At 41.4% G+C, this 16,641-nt stretch overlaps 1 protein-coding gene across 9 annotated transcripts in view; it reads left to right on the top strand.

The window, feature by feature from the left end:
* The window catches only part of ATRX (ATRX chromatin remodeler), a 310,126-nt gene that overhangs the window by 142,717 nt on the left and 150,768 nt on the right, over positions 1-16,641 (top strand). For 8 of the 9 annotated variants that reach the window (XM_036306107.1, XM_036306101.1, XM_036306102.1 and 5 more), the window contains 3 exons: positions 1,211-1,344; positions 1,792-1,965; positions 12,396-12,489. In XM_036306107.1, coding sequence (XP_036162000.1) covers positions 1,211-1,344; positions 1,792-1,965; positions 12,396-12,489 — 402 coding nt within the window. The remainder of the gene's footprint in view (positions 1-1,210; positions 1,345-1,791; positions 1,966-12,395; positions 12,490-16,641) is intronic. The other variant, XM_036306108.1, reaches the window with a different exon arrangement.

Here is a 16,641-nt window from a genome sequence, read left to right as displayed (position 1 = left end):
TTGTAGGCACATCCCTAGTAGGGGATTGTGCAGGAGGCAGCTGATTGATATTCCTCTCTTATCGATGTTTCTAACTCTCTATCCCTCTCCCTTCCTCTCTGTAAAAAATCAGTAAAATATATAAAAAAAATTAAAAAAAAATAAAGATGTTTTCCTTTAGTGTAACCATGGAAATTTATTAGGAATATATTTTATTTTAACAGAAGGTAGTGTTAAAGAAGTACTTTTCATGTTTTTAGTATTAGAGTTTCCATTAGCAAGTTGTTCTTTTTTTAATGTTTTTATTGATTTCATAGAGGGGAAGGGAGAGGGAGAGAGAGATAGAAACATCAATGATGAGAGAATCATTGATAGGCTGCCTTCTGTACAAACCCCTCTGCGATTGAGCCCATAACCCAGGCATGTGCCCTGACTGGGAATCAAACTGTGACCTCCTGGTTCATAGGTCAACGCTCAACCACTGAGCCATGCTGGCTGGGCTAGCAAGTTCTTCTAGTATCTTGAGAAATTTTGGTATGAGTACAGCTATAGCACTGTCTATTTTTTTGGAAGATGAAAACTCAGTTATGATAACTTGTGTTCTTTTACCATGTGTGTAATTAATAGCACTGATGTTCCTTCTCTGCCTTAGCTTGAGTATTATCAGGGCTTTCTGATTGCTTCAATACTTAATATTTAGTTGATGCTTTCATTTGGTTAACAATTTATGAAGTAAATGGTTAAAAATATTATTCCTCAGTTTGAGGCACTGTTTTATAATGAAGTAATATATTACAGATTGATTTTCTAAGAATATGTTTTGCTATTGAATAAATCATCTCATGTCGAGTTTTGTCTTGGAATGCCATTTGTCTGAATAAGTAAATTCACTATTGTGGGCATGTCTGATATGGTAGTTACTGGTTGATGGCAGCAGAGCAAGTATAGGAGTGGAAGGTTCTCAATATGAAGTTAAAATTGGTTAAAATAGTAGAAATATCCGTCAGACTTTTCAATATATTGCAGAATTACACAGAATTGGGAAAATAAGTTCTAAGAGCATTTTCAAAAGTTTTGGTTGTTAGGTTAAAACAATGTTTTGATGATTTCTTACTCATAATATAAAATATATTAACACACTTGTCTCTTTTGAAAGAGGTAATTCTTTGTTTTTAATTTGTTACACTTCACCACCAATATAGTTTTTATTTATTGTGTTTTTATTCTCAAGAATTGCCAAGAAGATGCTTTTAGAAGAAATTAAAGCCAATCTTTCCTCTGAGGAGGATGGATCTTCAGATGATGAACCAGAAGAAGGGAAAAAAAGAACTGGAAAACAAAATGAAGTAAATCCAGGAGATGAGGGTGAGCTCCCCAAATTAATGTATAGGATATCATAATTTGATTGTTAGACCAGTTCAGTCTTTGAAGACTATCTGACCATGCATGATATTCCTTAATACATACATTTAAAGTTTATTAAAATGTTTAAAACTTTACTACCTTTACTTCTTTTGAGTATCTGATGATAATTGTGCATGTTTTCTCAGTTACTACTAATAAACATGATTTTAAAACAAGGTAATTTTCACCTTTAAAAAATCTACAAATATTTCATCAATATTTAATAATAGTAATAGATTAGGTCTGATGTATGCGATTGCCTGGTCTCACCGATGATACCCAGGTAAATATACAACTTTGAGCTTTTCCTTAAATCATGATCATTGTCAACAAACAAAATAATTTTACAAAACATTTCAAAGGAAAAAAGGCTGAAGGTTTTACTGATTTATTTTCTCCATTTAAAAGCAAAAAATCAAGTCAATTCTGAATCAGATTCAGATTCTGAAGAATCTAAGAAGCCAAGATATAGACATAGGCTTTTGAGGCACAAACTGACTGTGAGTGACGGAGACTCTGGAGAAGAAAAAAAGATGAAGCCTAAAGAGCACAAAGAAGCCAAAGGCAGAAATAGAAGGAAGGGTAAGACATTTTAATTTTGAATGTAAGTAACATACTGGTTTTACAACGTAATCCTATATAATAAAAGCCCAGTGACTAAACAGGAATGACCAGAATGACCGCTTGACCAGTTGCTGTGATGCACACTGACCAACGGGGCAGACGCTCAACATATTAGCTGCCCCTTGGTGGTCAGTGTATTCCCACAGCGGGAGCAGCTGTTCAGAGGGTGGGTCCACAGCTGCTCGGCTGACCTGGATGAGCGGTGCTCCCACAGCTTGTCTTTATCTGACTGGCTTATTTCACTTAGCATAACACTCTCCAGGTCTCTCCATGTTGTCTCAAAGGGCAAGAGATCCTTCTTTTTTTACGGCTGTATACTAGTCTATGGTATAAATGTATCAAAGCTTTTCTATTTTTTCTTGCAGTAAAATATTCATAACAAAATTTAAATCATTTTAAGTGTACAATTCAGTGGCCTTAAGTATAGTCACATTGTTGTGCAACCATTAACATTATCTGTCTTCAGAACTATCATCACATGAATAACTCATTTCCCTCTCTTCCAATACCAATTCTTTATAATATATACTAGAGGCCTAGTGCACGAAATTCATGAGCAGGTAAGGTTCCTAGGCCTGGCCTGCGATCAGGGCCATCTTCACCAGCTGCCTGCAGCTGTCCCCGCCCCCTGCCACCATCAACCCCTGGTTCCCCATTCGCCACTGAGCGATCAGAGCCTGAAGACCAGAGGAAGGGACTGAGAGGCCAGCTGTTCTCGCCTGCTCGCCAGCCCTGCCACCCGCCGCAGGTTGCCCTCTGTGTGTGGGGTGACTGGTGGGGCAGGCTCCTTGGCCTGGCGCCACTCACGTCCCCCACCACCCTCTCCCAGTTCCTCATTCGCCATCGGGTGATCGGAGCCTGTGGGCCGGGAAAAGGGACCGAGGTGGTCAGTGCGCCTCATAGTGACTGGTCGAGTGGTCATTCTGCTGTTAGGGTCAATTTGATATTACCCTTTTATTATATAGGATGTTTTCTCATGTTTTTTTTTTTTAATATCTCTCCATGAGGAGTTTTCTTTTTTTAAATATATTTTTATTGATTTCATAAAGGGAGGCAGAAGAAGAGATAGAAACATCAATGATGAGAGAGTCATTGATTTGCTGCCTCCTGCATGGCCCCCCAACTGGGGATCGAGCTTACAACCTGGGCATGTGCCCTTGATCAGAATCGAACCTGGGACCCTTCAGTCCTCAGGACCTATGCTCTACCCACTGAGCCAAATCAGCTAGGGCCATTTTTTTTTTAATATATTTTATTGATTTTTTTACAGAGAGGAAGGGAGAGGGATAAAGAGTTAGAAACATCGATGAGAGAGGAACATCAACTAGCTGCTTCCTGCACACCTCCTACTGGGGATGTGCCTGCAACCAAGGTACATGCCCTTGACTGGAATCGAACCTGGGACCTTTCAGTCTGCTGGCCGATGCTCTATCCACTGAGCCAAACCAGTTAGGGCAAGGGCCATTTTTTTTTTAAGATAGACTAGACCTTTGATTTTGATGTCAGGTCATGGTAAATCTAAAAAATTTTTATTTTTTAATACTTTTAGATTTACAGAATTGTTGCAAAAATGGTACAGAGTTCCTTCATGCCATTGACTGAGCTTCTCTAACACCTTATTACATAGTATAATAATCAAAGCTAGGAAATTAGCATTGATTGATACAATACTATTAAGTGAACCAAGTATTGGCAAATTATACCAGTAGGCTAAATCCGACTTTCTGCCTGATTTTTAATAAATAAAGGTATATTGCTATACAGTCATACTTATTCAGTTACTGCTTTCAAAGTTGATTAAAGATGAGTCATTGCAAAAGAGACTATATAGCCAAAATGTTGAAAATATTTACCATCAGACTTTTCACATAAATTGTTTTCTGACCTCTGAAATAAAATATAGATCTTTCCCCATTAATGAATGTCCTTTTTGTACTTCAATATTTTTTCATTAGATTGAGGTTATTATGCATTCTGACAAGAATACCACAAAAATGATATTGAATCCTTCTCATTGTATCATACCAAGGGTATATGATGATAGGATGTCTTATTACTGGTATTGTTAACCTTTATAATGTAGTTAAATTGGTGTCTGCTTGGTTTTTCCACTGAAAAAAATATTTCTATTCATATTTAATGAATATTTTATGGGGAAATATTTTGAGACTAGGCAAATCTGTTTCTCATCATACTTAAGCTTACTAATTTTAGCATCCTTCTTGCCTGGCGCAATTATTACAGTGGTGTTTTGTCTATTGGTGATTTTCTATTTCTTTCGTTGCTTCTACCTTTAGTAATTTTAAGGAAGAGCTGTCTGTTTTACCCCATTATTTTTATCCCATTACTTAACATTAATAGGGACTTAAGATATTTATTTTATTCTATGAGTTATAATCCAATTGTTCACTGTGTTGCTCACATTGTTCCAGGTTTGGCTCATGGGATCTCCTTTAAATTGGATCATGTGTCATTTTAATATGCCGCCTTCATTTTCTGAGCACTGCTTTATTTTCTGGCACCAAATGATATTCCAGACTCATTTTGTATAGTCCCTGCTTGGCTTCCTGAAGCCAAAAAGATGAGTATTCTCCCGGGATTTTAGGTGTCTCTGTCATAGTGGCAATTTTAGTGCAGAAAAAGAAAATTTTGGTGCGAAAAATAAATCAGGGATTCCCCTTATATTCTTGTGATATGTAGAGACCAGCTTTTTTTCCCAGTGTTGTGGCTAGAAATGTTGTTCTCCCAGAAATGGGTTTTATTTTCTTTTTTAAAAAAAATTATTTTTATTGATTTTAGAGAGGAAGAGAGAGGGAGAGAGAGAGAGAAACATCAATGATGAGAGAGAATCATTGATTGGCTGCCTCCTGTGCACCCCACACTGGGGATCAGGCCCACAACCTGGGCATGTGCCCTTGACCAGAGTTGAACCCGGTTCCCTTCAGTCCACAGGCTGACGCTCTATCCACTGAGCCAAACTGGCTAGGGCTGGAAATGGGGTTTTCTGTTTAGCTTTGCAATTCAGCCTGCCTTCCTGTCTCAAAAACAGGAAAGAAAGGAGGGGGGTGGGAAATGACACTCAACAGCTACCTGCCAAACCGAAAGTTTTATAGGGATCATTATTTAAGTTTTGTTTGTTTTTTTAATCATCACCTGAGGATACGTTTTTATTGATTTTTAGAGAGAGAGGAAGAGAGAGAAACATCTACATCTATTGGTTGCCTCCCGTACGTGTCCAGACTGTGGATTAAAGCCACAATCTTGGTATGTTCCCTGACAGGGAATCTAACTTGCAACCTTTTGGTCTATGAAACGACGTTCCAACCAATTGAGCTACCTGACCAGGATCATTTTTCAAGTTTTTTCCCCCCTAATTTTATCTTTACTATTTAAAGTATTACAATTACCCCCCTCTTTTCCCATTAACCCCTCTTCTCCCCACTCCGGTCCCTTGTCTTTGCCCCCACTACTGTCTGTGTCCATGGGTTATGCCTTTATGCCGTATAAGCTCTTTGGTTGATCTCTCCCCCCACCCTTCCCTCTGAGGATCCTCAGTCTTTTGTATGCTTCCATGCCTCTGAATCAGTTTTGTCAGTTTATTTTGATCATTATATTCCACATATAAGTGAGATCATATGATACTTGTCTTTCCCTGACTGGCTTATTTCGCTTAGCATAACATTCTCCAGGTTCCTCTATGCTGTCTCAAAGGGTAAGAGATCCCTCTTTTGTATAGCTACATAGTATTCCATTGTGTAAATGCACCACAACTTTTTTATCCACTCACTTATTGACGGGCACTTGTTCTGGTTCCAGAGCTTAGCTATTGTAAGTAGTGCTGCTATCAAGTTTTGATTTGTCCCCAATCTGTCTGCTATTGTTTTCTTTTCAGAGTCCTTATGCCATTGTTTTTTTTTTTATCAATACATTGTTTTTAACTGAACTCCATAGTTTACATAAGAATTCACATTTTGGGTCCTATATTCTCTGGGTTTTGACAAATATATAATGACATGTGTGCCCTGTTAATAATCATACAGAACAATTTCACTGCCCTAAGATGCCCTGTGCTCCACTTGTTCATCCCTCCCCCAGCCCTGGCAACCACCGAGATTTTTGCTTTTTTTAAAAAAATTGTTTTTAATCTTTATTGTTGAAAGTATTGCATATATCCCCCCCACCCCCCGCCACATTGACCTCTTCTAACCCACCTCCATCTCTTGCCCCAGGCCTTCACCATCCTATTGTCTGTGTCTATGTATTATGCATATATGTATGCAAGTTCTATGGATGATCTCTTTTCCCTCCCATCCACCTCTTTCTTCCCTCTGAGATTCCACAGTCTGTTGCATGCTTCTATGTATCTGGATCTATTTTGTTCATCAGTTTATTTTGTTCATTAGATTCCACATATGAGTGAGATCATGTGATACTTGTCTTTCTCTGACTGGCTTATTTCACTTAGCATAACACTCTCCAGGTCCCTCCATGCTGTTTCTGAGGGTAAGAGATCCTTCTTTTTTACTACTGCATAATATTCCATGGTATAAATGTACCACACCTTTTTTATCCACTCATCTACTGATGGGCACTTGGGCTGTATCCAGATCTTAGCTATTGTAAATTGTGCTGCTATGAACATAGGGGTGCATACATTCTTTCTGATTGGTGTTTTAGGTTTCTTAGGCTATATTCCTAGAAGTGGGATCAGTGGGTCAAGTGGCAGTTCCATATTTAATTTTTTGAGGAAAGTCTATACTGTTTTTCACAGTGGCTGCACCAGTCTGCATTCCCACCAGCAGTGTATTAGGGTTCCCTTTTCCCCACATCCTCACCAGCACTTATCATTTGGTGATTTGTTGATGGTATCCATTCTGACTGGTGTGAGGTGATACCTCATTGTCATTTTAATTTGCATCTCTCTGATGATCAGTGAGCATTTTTTCTCATGTCTCTTAGTCATCTGTATGCCCTTTTTGGAGAAGTGTCTGTTTAGGTCTTTTGGTAATTTGTTAATTGTATTGTTTGTCTTCCTTTTGTTAAATTGTATGAGTTCCCTATATATTTTGGATATTGATCCTTTATCAGATATATTATTGGCAAATATGTTCTCCCATACATTGGGCTCCCTTTTCATTTTGTTGGGGTTTTTTTGTTTGTTTGTTTTTTGCTTTGTAGAAGCTTTTTTTTTAAACGTAGTTCCATTTGTTTATTTTCTCCTTAGTTTCCATTGTCCTAGGAGATGTATTGGTAAACATATTGTTATAAGAGATGTCTGAGATTTTGTCACCTATGGTTTCTTCTACGATTTTTGTGGTTTCACGACTTACATTTAAGTATTTTTATGCATTTTGAGTTTACACTTGTGTATGGTGTAAATTGGTGGTCTAGTTTCATTTTTTTGTATGTATCTGTCCAATTTTCCCAACACTGTTTATTGAAGAGACTGCCTTGACTCCCTTGTATGCTCTTGCCTTCTTTGTCAAATATTTTTTTAAATATATTTTATTGATTCTTTACAGAGAGAAAGGAAGAGGGATACAGAGTTAGAAACATCAATGAGAGAGAAACATCAATTCAGCTGCCTCTTGCACGCCCCCCTCTGGGGATGTGCCCGCAACCCAGGCACATGCCCTTGACCGGAATCGAACCCTGGACCCCTTCAGTCTGCAGGTCGACACTCTATCTCCTGAGCCAAACCAGTCAGGGCTGTCAAATATTATTGATCGTAATAGTTTGGGTTGATTTCTGGAATCTGTTCTGGTCCATTCATCTATATGTCTGTTCTTGTGTCAGTAGCAGGCTGTTTTAATTACAGTGGCTATGTAGTAGGACTTGGTATCTGGTATTGTAATCCTTCCATCTTTGTTCTTCTTTCTCAAGATTGCTGTGGCTTTTTGGGGTCTTTCTTGGTTCCATATAAATTTTAGCAGTATTTGTTTTAGATCTGTGAAATATGTCATTGGTAATTTAAAAGGGATTGAATTGAATCTTTACATTGCTTTGGGTAATATGGACATTTTAATGATGTTAATTCTACCAATCCGTGAAAATGATATATTCTTCCATTTGTTTATATCTTCCTCTATCTTTTTTCAACATCCTGTAGTTTTCCGAGTACAAGTCTTTTACCTACTTGGTTAAGTTTATTCCTAAGCATATTAATTTTCTTTTTGTTGCAATGGTAAGTGGGATTGTTTGTTTAGTTTTTCTTTCTGAGAGTCATTATTGGTATGTATAAATGCCATCAATTTCTGGATGTTATTTTTGTACCCTGCTACTCTGCCAAACTCATCTATTAAATACTAGAGGTCCGGTGCACAAAAATTTGTGCACTGGCGGGGGGGGCGGGGGAGTGTCCTTAAGCCCCACTTGTGCTCTCTCACAGTCTGGGACCCCTTGGGAGATAATGACCTGCTGGCTTAGGCCCGCTCCCGAGTGGCAGAGGGCAGGCCCAATTCCTAGGTGAAGCCCCTGCTCGGGCTCAGAGCAGGGCCTATTGGGGAGTTGGGGCGCCACCCCCTGTCATGCACAGAGCAGGGCGGATCGGGAGGTTGCGATGCCCCCCTCAGTCACGCTCAGGGTAGGGCCGATTGGGGGTTTGGGGCGCCGCCCCCTGTCACACTCAAGGCAGGGTCGATGGGGAGGTTGCGGCGTCACCCCCTGTCACGCACAGGGCAGGGCTGATCAGGGGGTTGGGGAGCTCCCCCCTGTCATGCACAGAGTAGGGCCGAGAGGGGAGTTGGGGCACCATCGCCTGTCACACACAGAGCAGGGCCGATCAGGGGGTTGGGACGCCGCCCCCTGTCACGCACAGAGCAGGGCCGATCAGGGGGTTGGTGTGCTGCCCCCTGTCACGCACATAGCAGGGCTCATCAGGGGGGTTGGGGCTCCGTACCCTGTCACACACAGAGCAGGGCCCATTAGGGGGTTCTGGAGCTCCCCCCATCACGCACAGAGTAGGGCCGATAGGGGAGTTGAGGCACCATCCCCTGTCACGCACAGAGCAAGGCCGATCAGGGGTTTGGGGCACTCCCCCCTGTCACACTCAGGGCAGGGCAGATGGGGAGGTTGCGGCTCCACCCCGTCACACACAGAGCAGGGCCCATGGGGGGGTTGGGGCGCCACACCCTGTCACACACAGAGTAGGGCCGATCAGGGGGTTGGGGAGCTCCCCCCTTTAGGGCACAGAGCAGGGCCAATCAGGGATTTGGGGCGCCTTCCCCTGTCATGAACAGAGCAGGGCGGATAGGGAGGTTGTGGCCCCTCCTGCTGTCACACACACAGCCGCAGGGTGATCAGGGGGTTTGGGCGCTGCCCCCTGTCACGCTGCTCCAGGGGCCAGGAGGCCTTGGGGCTCCGCTGATCCCAGTGCTGGGAGGCCTCGCGGCTTCGCTTGACACCAGGGCAGTGAGGTCTCGCTGCTCCACTGATCCTGGTGCCAGGAGGCCTTGCGGCTCCGCTTGACACAGGGGCAGTGAGGCCTCGCTGCTCCACTGATCCTGGTGCCAGGAGGCCTTGCGGCTCTGCTTGACACAGGGGCAGTGAGGCCTCGCTGCTCCACTGATCCTGGTGCCAGGAGGTCTCGCGGCTCCGCTGATCCCAGTGCCGGGAGGCCTCGAGGGTCCACTGATCCCGGGACATGAGGCCTCGTGGCTCTGCTGATCCTGGGTTCGGGAGGCCTCGTGGCTCTGCTGATCCCGGTGTTGGGAGGCATATTACCCTTTTACTATACAGGATAGAAGCCTGGTGCACAGGTGGGGGCTGGCTAGTTTGCCCTGAAGGGTGTCCCGGATCAGGGTGGGGATCCCGCTTGGGTGCCTGGCCAGCCTGGATGAGGGGATGATGGCTGTATGCAGCTGGTCACACCCCCTTCAGAGTGGGGGTCCCCTCTGGGGTGCCTGGCCAGTCTGGGTGAGGGGCTGAGGGCCGTTTTCTGGCTGGTGGGTGACTGAAGCTCCCAATCTCTCCTTTTTTTTCTTTATTTTTTATTCTGGGATTTATTTACCTTCTATGGCTGTCACTGGAGCTGAGAGCCGGCTTTAGCTCTTAGGCTAGGCTCCAGCTCTGAGAACTCCGCTGCTGAAAGCAGGTATCTGGGTTTATTTGGGTTCTATAATTGAAACACTGTTGTAGCTCTAGCTCGGCCGGCTGGCTGAAAGCATGGGGTTTTTTAGCTTCTATAATTGCAACATTGTTTCTTAGAGTGCAGCTCAGAGGCTGGCAGCGGCAGGCCGGGAACCTTGGCTTCCTCTTTCACTGGAGCAAGCAAGCAAGCCTCCTTTGTGCTTCAGCTGCCTGGCTGCCGGCCGCCATCTTGGTTGGCAGTTAATTTGCATATTGCCCTGATTAGCCAATGGGAAGTGTGTTGGAGGTATGGTTAATTACCATGTCTGTGTATTATTAGATAGGATAGCATTTTTTGGTTGCAGTCTTTAGGTTTTTCTGTGTATATTACGTCATCTGTGAATAATGAGAGTTTCACTTTCTCTTTTTTAATTGGATGCCTTTTATTTCTTTTCCTTGTCTGATTGCTGTGGCTAGGACTTCCAGTAGTATGCGTTATAAGATTGGTGAAAGTAGACATTGTGTCTTATCCTGTTCTTAGGGAAAATTGTATTAGTTTTTGCGCATTGAATATGATGTTGGCTGTAGGTTTGTCATAGATAGCCTTCATTATGTTGAGGTATGATCCCTCTATTCCCACTTGCTGTGAGTTTTTATAAATAATGAGTGTTGGATTTTATCAAATGCTTTTTCTGAATCAATGGATATGATCATGTGATTTTTGTCTTTCAGTTTGTTTATGTGATTTGTGAATATTGTATCAGCCTTGCATCCCTGGAAAAAATCTCACTTAGTTCTGGTGTATGATATTTTTAATATATTGATGGATCTGATTTGCTAATATTTTGTTGAGGATTTTAGCACCAGGGTCTGCTTTTCCTAGCCCTGGTTCCTGGATTAGATCAGGCAAAGCCTCAAAGCTTCCTGAGATCTGCCTGTGCTGGCAGTCTGATTTTTATGAGCTGTGACTATTCTCAGGCTATGTACTACAGGGTGGGGGGAGAGGTCTTCCAACAGGGTGGGGCAACTGACTCCCCCTCAGGCACAACCCACCTGGATAGCAAAGTTATGACCTGGTGAGGGAATGATTCAGCACAGGAAACCAGGGTGGCTGCCCTCTGAGCTACAACCTCAGAGCCCCCAATTCTGGATTTTGCTCACACAGCTGCAGTCTGCTCTGCCCTCTTTCTGTCAGAGCCCAAGGTGAGTGGCTGCACAGTAAATTCTGTGCATTGGTCCTTTAAAGGGTGCCTGCCTTTCCAGTTGTCTCTTGCTGGCAGACAGTAACTCTGCTGCATTTGACAGCAGGATGTGGGCACCTTTCTCTATTTTCGTACACGGGGCTGGGGAGCCCATCTTGGGTTTTCAGTCCCCAGAGTTCCCAGTGAGAACCCCCCACACCTGAGATATCTCTCTATGGTCTTCCTTGGGACTGCCCTGCGTCGGTGGGTTTTTAGGGGTATAGACTTTGGTACTTTCTCTGGTGGGTAAACCCCTGGGGATGTGGGCCTAGCAAGTCCTAAATTTATTGCTAACAGTCTTAGTCTAAGTTCCTCATAAGTGGTACATGGTATTTCTGTAACACTAGGGGGTTTTACTGATTCATTCCCTTCCCTAGTCCTGTTAATCCGTAACTCTAGAACCTCACCTACTGTCTGTGGAGCCCGGCTAGCCCTTTTTGTGCCTCTGTACTTCCTATCAGTCTCTATGTGGTCTCCACTTTCTGTCTTTGGTTATCAGTGTTCTCTCCAGCTAGTCTTTAGTTGAATTTTCAGGGTGGTTCTTCTTTATTTTAATTGTGTTTCCAGTTTGGTCCTGGGAGAGTGTCAGTGTAGCTTCCACTTATTCCACTGCCATTTTGGAATCTCATCATCAAATATTTTTTTTTCCTTTTGTCATTTCTTTATGTATTCTGTCCATAATTTTTTGTTCTCATAAATGGCAGAGTCTGTACTCCATCATGGCCAGTCTACTGTGCTTGTTTTGAATAATCAGAATTATTTTATTTTACTTTATTTTCCTTTGATAATTATGTATATATTTTATTGACAGGTAAATTCTTATTTTTAAAATTCATATACAGTTAATACTTATATTTCTATGTAGAACCATAGTTTTATAATTATAGTTGGAATAGCTTTGAATTATTTTTGTAAATACCATTTGAATCATTAACTGATCTAATGTTTATGATGTAGCACCAGGAATGTACATATTATAGATATTCTCACAGTGGTCTTATTGTGAAGTTGTTGACAAATTAAGTGAATTATATTTGCATTGGGAAGTATTTAGAAACTTTATATATTTTTTTGTTCAAGTGAGCAGTGAAGATTCTGAAGATTCGGATTTTCAGGAATCAGGAGTTAGTGAAGAAGTTAGTGAATCTGAAGATGAACAACGGCCCAGAACAAGGTAAATATTAAATTTTATATATAAAATCATCTGTATCTATAAAAGGCTAATATGCTAAGTGTCTGGCTGTTTGATCATTCAGCCGGTAGCTATGATGTGCACTGACCATCAGGGGGCAGACACTAAAAGCACAGGCATGGAAATATGGAACAGACTGATGAATCTCAGAGGGAAGGGGGGATAGGGTTGGGTCGGAAGAGATTAATCAAAGATCTTATATGCATACTAGAGGCCCAGTGCATGGATTCATACACCGGTGGGGTCCCTCGGCTTGGCCTGTAGGGATCGGGCCAATTCCATGCCCTGGTCCTCTGACATCCCCCGAGGGGTACCAAATTGAGAGAGGTCGCAGGTCAGGCCGAGGGACCCCATCGGTGCACGGATTACACCAGGCCTCTAGTATCTCTCTCTATATAATAGGTAACATTAGCCTAATATGTTAATTGTCCCTCTGACTGTTCAACCAGTCGCTATGACGTGCACTGACCACCAGGGGGCAGATGCTCTTACCGGTAGTTTAGCTTGCTTCTGGGGCCTGGCTGATCAGGACTGGGCTTTATGGGCCAGACACGCCCTGGAGCCCTCCCGAGGTCCCTCCCCGGCCAGCCAACCTCCTGCAGTCTCTCCCCAGCCTGCCGGCCCTGATCAGGTCTGGGCAAGATGGGTTGGACACGCCTTGGAGCCCTCTCGCAGTTCCTCCTGGCCCCCATTGTGCACTGCTTGGGTCCCTCAGCCTGGCCTGTGCCCTCTCGAAATTCAGGACCCCTCGGGGGATGTTAGAGCTGGTTTCTGCCCGATCCCAGGCCGAGGGACCCAACTGGTGCACAAATCTGTGTACCAGGCCTCTAGTATATATATAATTTAAAAATTTTAGGAATTAATCTTAGTAACTATGTTTATGTTATTTGTAGAAACATTGATCTTAGTTAACTAAATATTTAATGTTTTGATTTGTACCTAATTGTTGAAATTATTAATTTTTTTGGTATTTTTATTGTAAGCAATATTACAGATGGCTTCCCTTTTTTCCTCTTTTTGCCCACCTTAACCCACCCCCAAATTATTAATTAAAAAGTGTACATAAATATGTATAATTGAATTATGTGTGCTAAACAAAGTGAACTGTCAATGTGCAAAAACACTCTTGACTGTAATTTTTCGTTGTGGTGGGGAGTTATAGTAGGAGAGACTGTGGACAGACTACCTCAATCCATCTCCTGGCTTTACTTTCTTTTTGTATGAGTACCTTGTGCTTTAGTTCTATCATCTGTAAAATGGGCGATTGCAATAGTACTTTTCTTGTTGTTTATTGTATGCATTCATTTAAAAGGCTTATAATAGTGCTTACTTGGAAAATAGTGCTCCACGAATAGTAATTATTTTTTTTAACTGGTGGTACTAGTATGATAGTAATTAAGATGTGCTTGTTCTCTCAATTCACAAAGCTACTGATCTAGATTATTAGTTATTTAAAATTTTGCTTTGTAGCATAGTATTTTAAAAAATATATATATTTTATTGATTTTTTACAGAGAGGAAGGGAGAGAGATAGAGAGTTAGAAACATCGATGAGAGAGAAACATCGATCAGCTGCCTCCTGCACATCTCCTACTGGGGATGTGCCCGCAACCCAGGTACATGCCCTTGACCGGAATCGAACCTGGGACCTTTCAGTCCGCAGGCCGACGCTCTATCCGCTGAGCCAAACCGGTTTCGGCTGTAGCATAGTATTTTAGAATAATACTAACAAATCTAAGAATTCTTTATTTCAGAATAATATGATTCTTCTATAACTTATTGAATGGGCAATCTGTTTGTGCTGGTATGAGTGTGTCTATATATGTCGACATAGGTGCCAACACTTCTAAATTTTAAAAATGATTCTTCTATAACTTATTGAATGGGCAATCTGTTTGTGCTGCTGTGACTGTGTATATTTATGTCGACATAGGTGCCAACACTTCTAAATTTTAAAACATTTTAGATTTTTCTTTTAGATTTTTGCATGTAATGTTGTGCCTGGAGAATAACAATTAAATATGTTTTAGAGAGAGATATAACATAATAGCAGGATGCAATGATAATTTTTTAAAACTGAGGTAGAATTCACATAACACAAATTAATTATTTTCAAGTATAGAATATAGTAGGTTTTTATTGTTAACTTTATTATTTATTGTAGACAGAATGACAGATGTCCCCCATTCTCCCTCCCCTTTATTATTGTCTGTTTCCATGGCGTATGCATATATGCACATATGTTCTTTGATTAATCTCTTCCTGTATCCCCCAACCTTTTTCCTTCTAAGATCTCTCAGCTTGATTCTTGCATCCACTCCTCTGGACCCATTTTGTTAGTTTATTTTGTTAATTAGATTCCACATATAAGTGAGATGATTTGATATTTGTCTCTGGCTTATTTCACTTGCATAATCATCTCCAGGCCCACCCATGCCGCCGCAAAGCGTAAGTTACCCTTGTTTTTTACTGCTGCATAATATTGCACTGTCTAAATGTACCACAGCTTTTTTATCCACTCAACTACTGATGGACACTTTGTTTCCAGATCTTAGGTGTTGTAAATTACATTGCTGTGAACATACGGGTGCATATATTCTTTCTGATTGGTGTTTCGGAATTCTTAGGACATATTCCTGGAAGTGGGATCTCTGGGTCAAACTGCAGTTCCATTTATAATTTTTTGAGGAAACTCCATACTGTTTTCCATAATGGCTGCACCAATTGTATTTACATCAGCAGTGTACTAGGGTTCCCTTTTCTCCACATCCTCCCCAACACTTGTTGTTTGTTGATTTATTGATGGTAGCCATTCTGACAGGTGTGAAGTAATTCCTCATAAATAGTTTTAATATGCATCTATCTGTTGATTAGTGACATTGAGCATTTTTTCATATGTTCATTGGCCATCTGTATGTCCTTTTTGGAGCGGTGTCTATTCAGGTCCTTTGCCCATTCTTAAAATTGTATTGTTTGTCTTCTTGGTGTTGAGGTGTATGAGTTTTTTATATATTTTAGAAATTAATCCCTTATTAGATATATCATTGGCAAATATGTTTTCCTATACAGTGGCTTCCCTTTTCATTTTATTGATGCTTTCTTTTGCTGTGCAGAAGCTTTTTAGTTTGATGTAGTCCCATTTGTTTCTTTTTTTATTTTTTATTGTTTAAAGTATTACAAATAGTAGTATATATCTCTCCTTTTTCCACATTGACCTCTCCCCAGCCTCCCCCACCCCTTGGCACATGTCCTCACCTCCCTAGAGTCTTCATCCCTTGGTTATGCCTATGTGCATGCATACAAGTCCTTTGGTTGATCTCTCCCCCTGCCTGCCTTCCCGCTGAAGTTTGACAGTCTGTTTGATGCTTCTTTGTCTCTGTATCTATTTTTGTTCATCAGTTTATGATGTTCATTATATTCCACAAAGGAGTGAGATCATGTACCACAATTTTTTAATCTACTCATCTGCTGATGGGCACTTAGGCTGTTTCCAGATCGTAGCTATGGTAAATTGTGCCGCTATGAGCATAGGGGTGCATATATCCTTTCTGATTGGTGTTTCTAGTTTCTTGGGATATATAGTCCTAGAAGTGGGATCACTGGGTCAAATGGGAGTTCCATTTTTAGTTTTTTGAGGAAACTCCATACTGTCTTCCACAGTGGCTGCACCAGTCTGCATTCCCACCAGCAGTGCACGAGCGTTCCTTTTTCTCTGCATCCTTGCCAGCACTTGTCGTTTGTTGATTTGTTACTTGTCGTTTGTTGATTTGTTGATGATAGCCATTCTGACAGGTGTGAGATGGTACCTCATTGTCTTTTTGATTTGCATCTCTCAAATGATTAGTGACTTTGAGCATGTTTTCATATGTTTCTTGGCCTTCCTTATGTCTTCTTTCGAAAGTATCTATTTAGGTCCGTTGCCCATTTTTTGATTGGGTTGTTTATCTTCCTTGTGTTAAGTTGTATGAGTTCCCTGTAAATGTTGGAGATTAAACCCTTATCAGTGATAACATTGGCAAATATGTTCTCCCATGCAGTGGGCTTTCTTCTTGTTTTGTTGATGATTTGTTATGTTTTCTTGATGAATTTTATGTTTATTAATTATAATGTCCATCTTTGTCTTTTGTTACCTTT

Source organism: Myotis myotis, unplaced genomic scaffold, assembly GCF_014108235.1.
Source record: "Myotis myotis isolate mMyoMyo1 unplaced genomic scaffold, mMyoMyo1.p scaffold_m19_p_4, whole genome shotgun sequence".
Lineage (NCBI taxonomy): Eukaryota > Metazoa > Chordata > Mammalia > Chiroptera > Vespertilionidae > Myotis > Myotis myotis.
The sequence above is the reverse complement of the archived record's forward strand: the minus strand, read 5'-3'. Positions and strand labels throughout refer to the sequence as shown.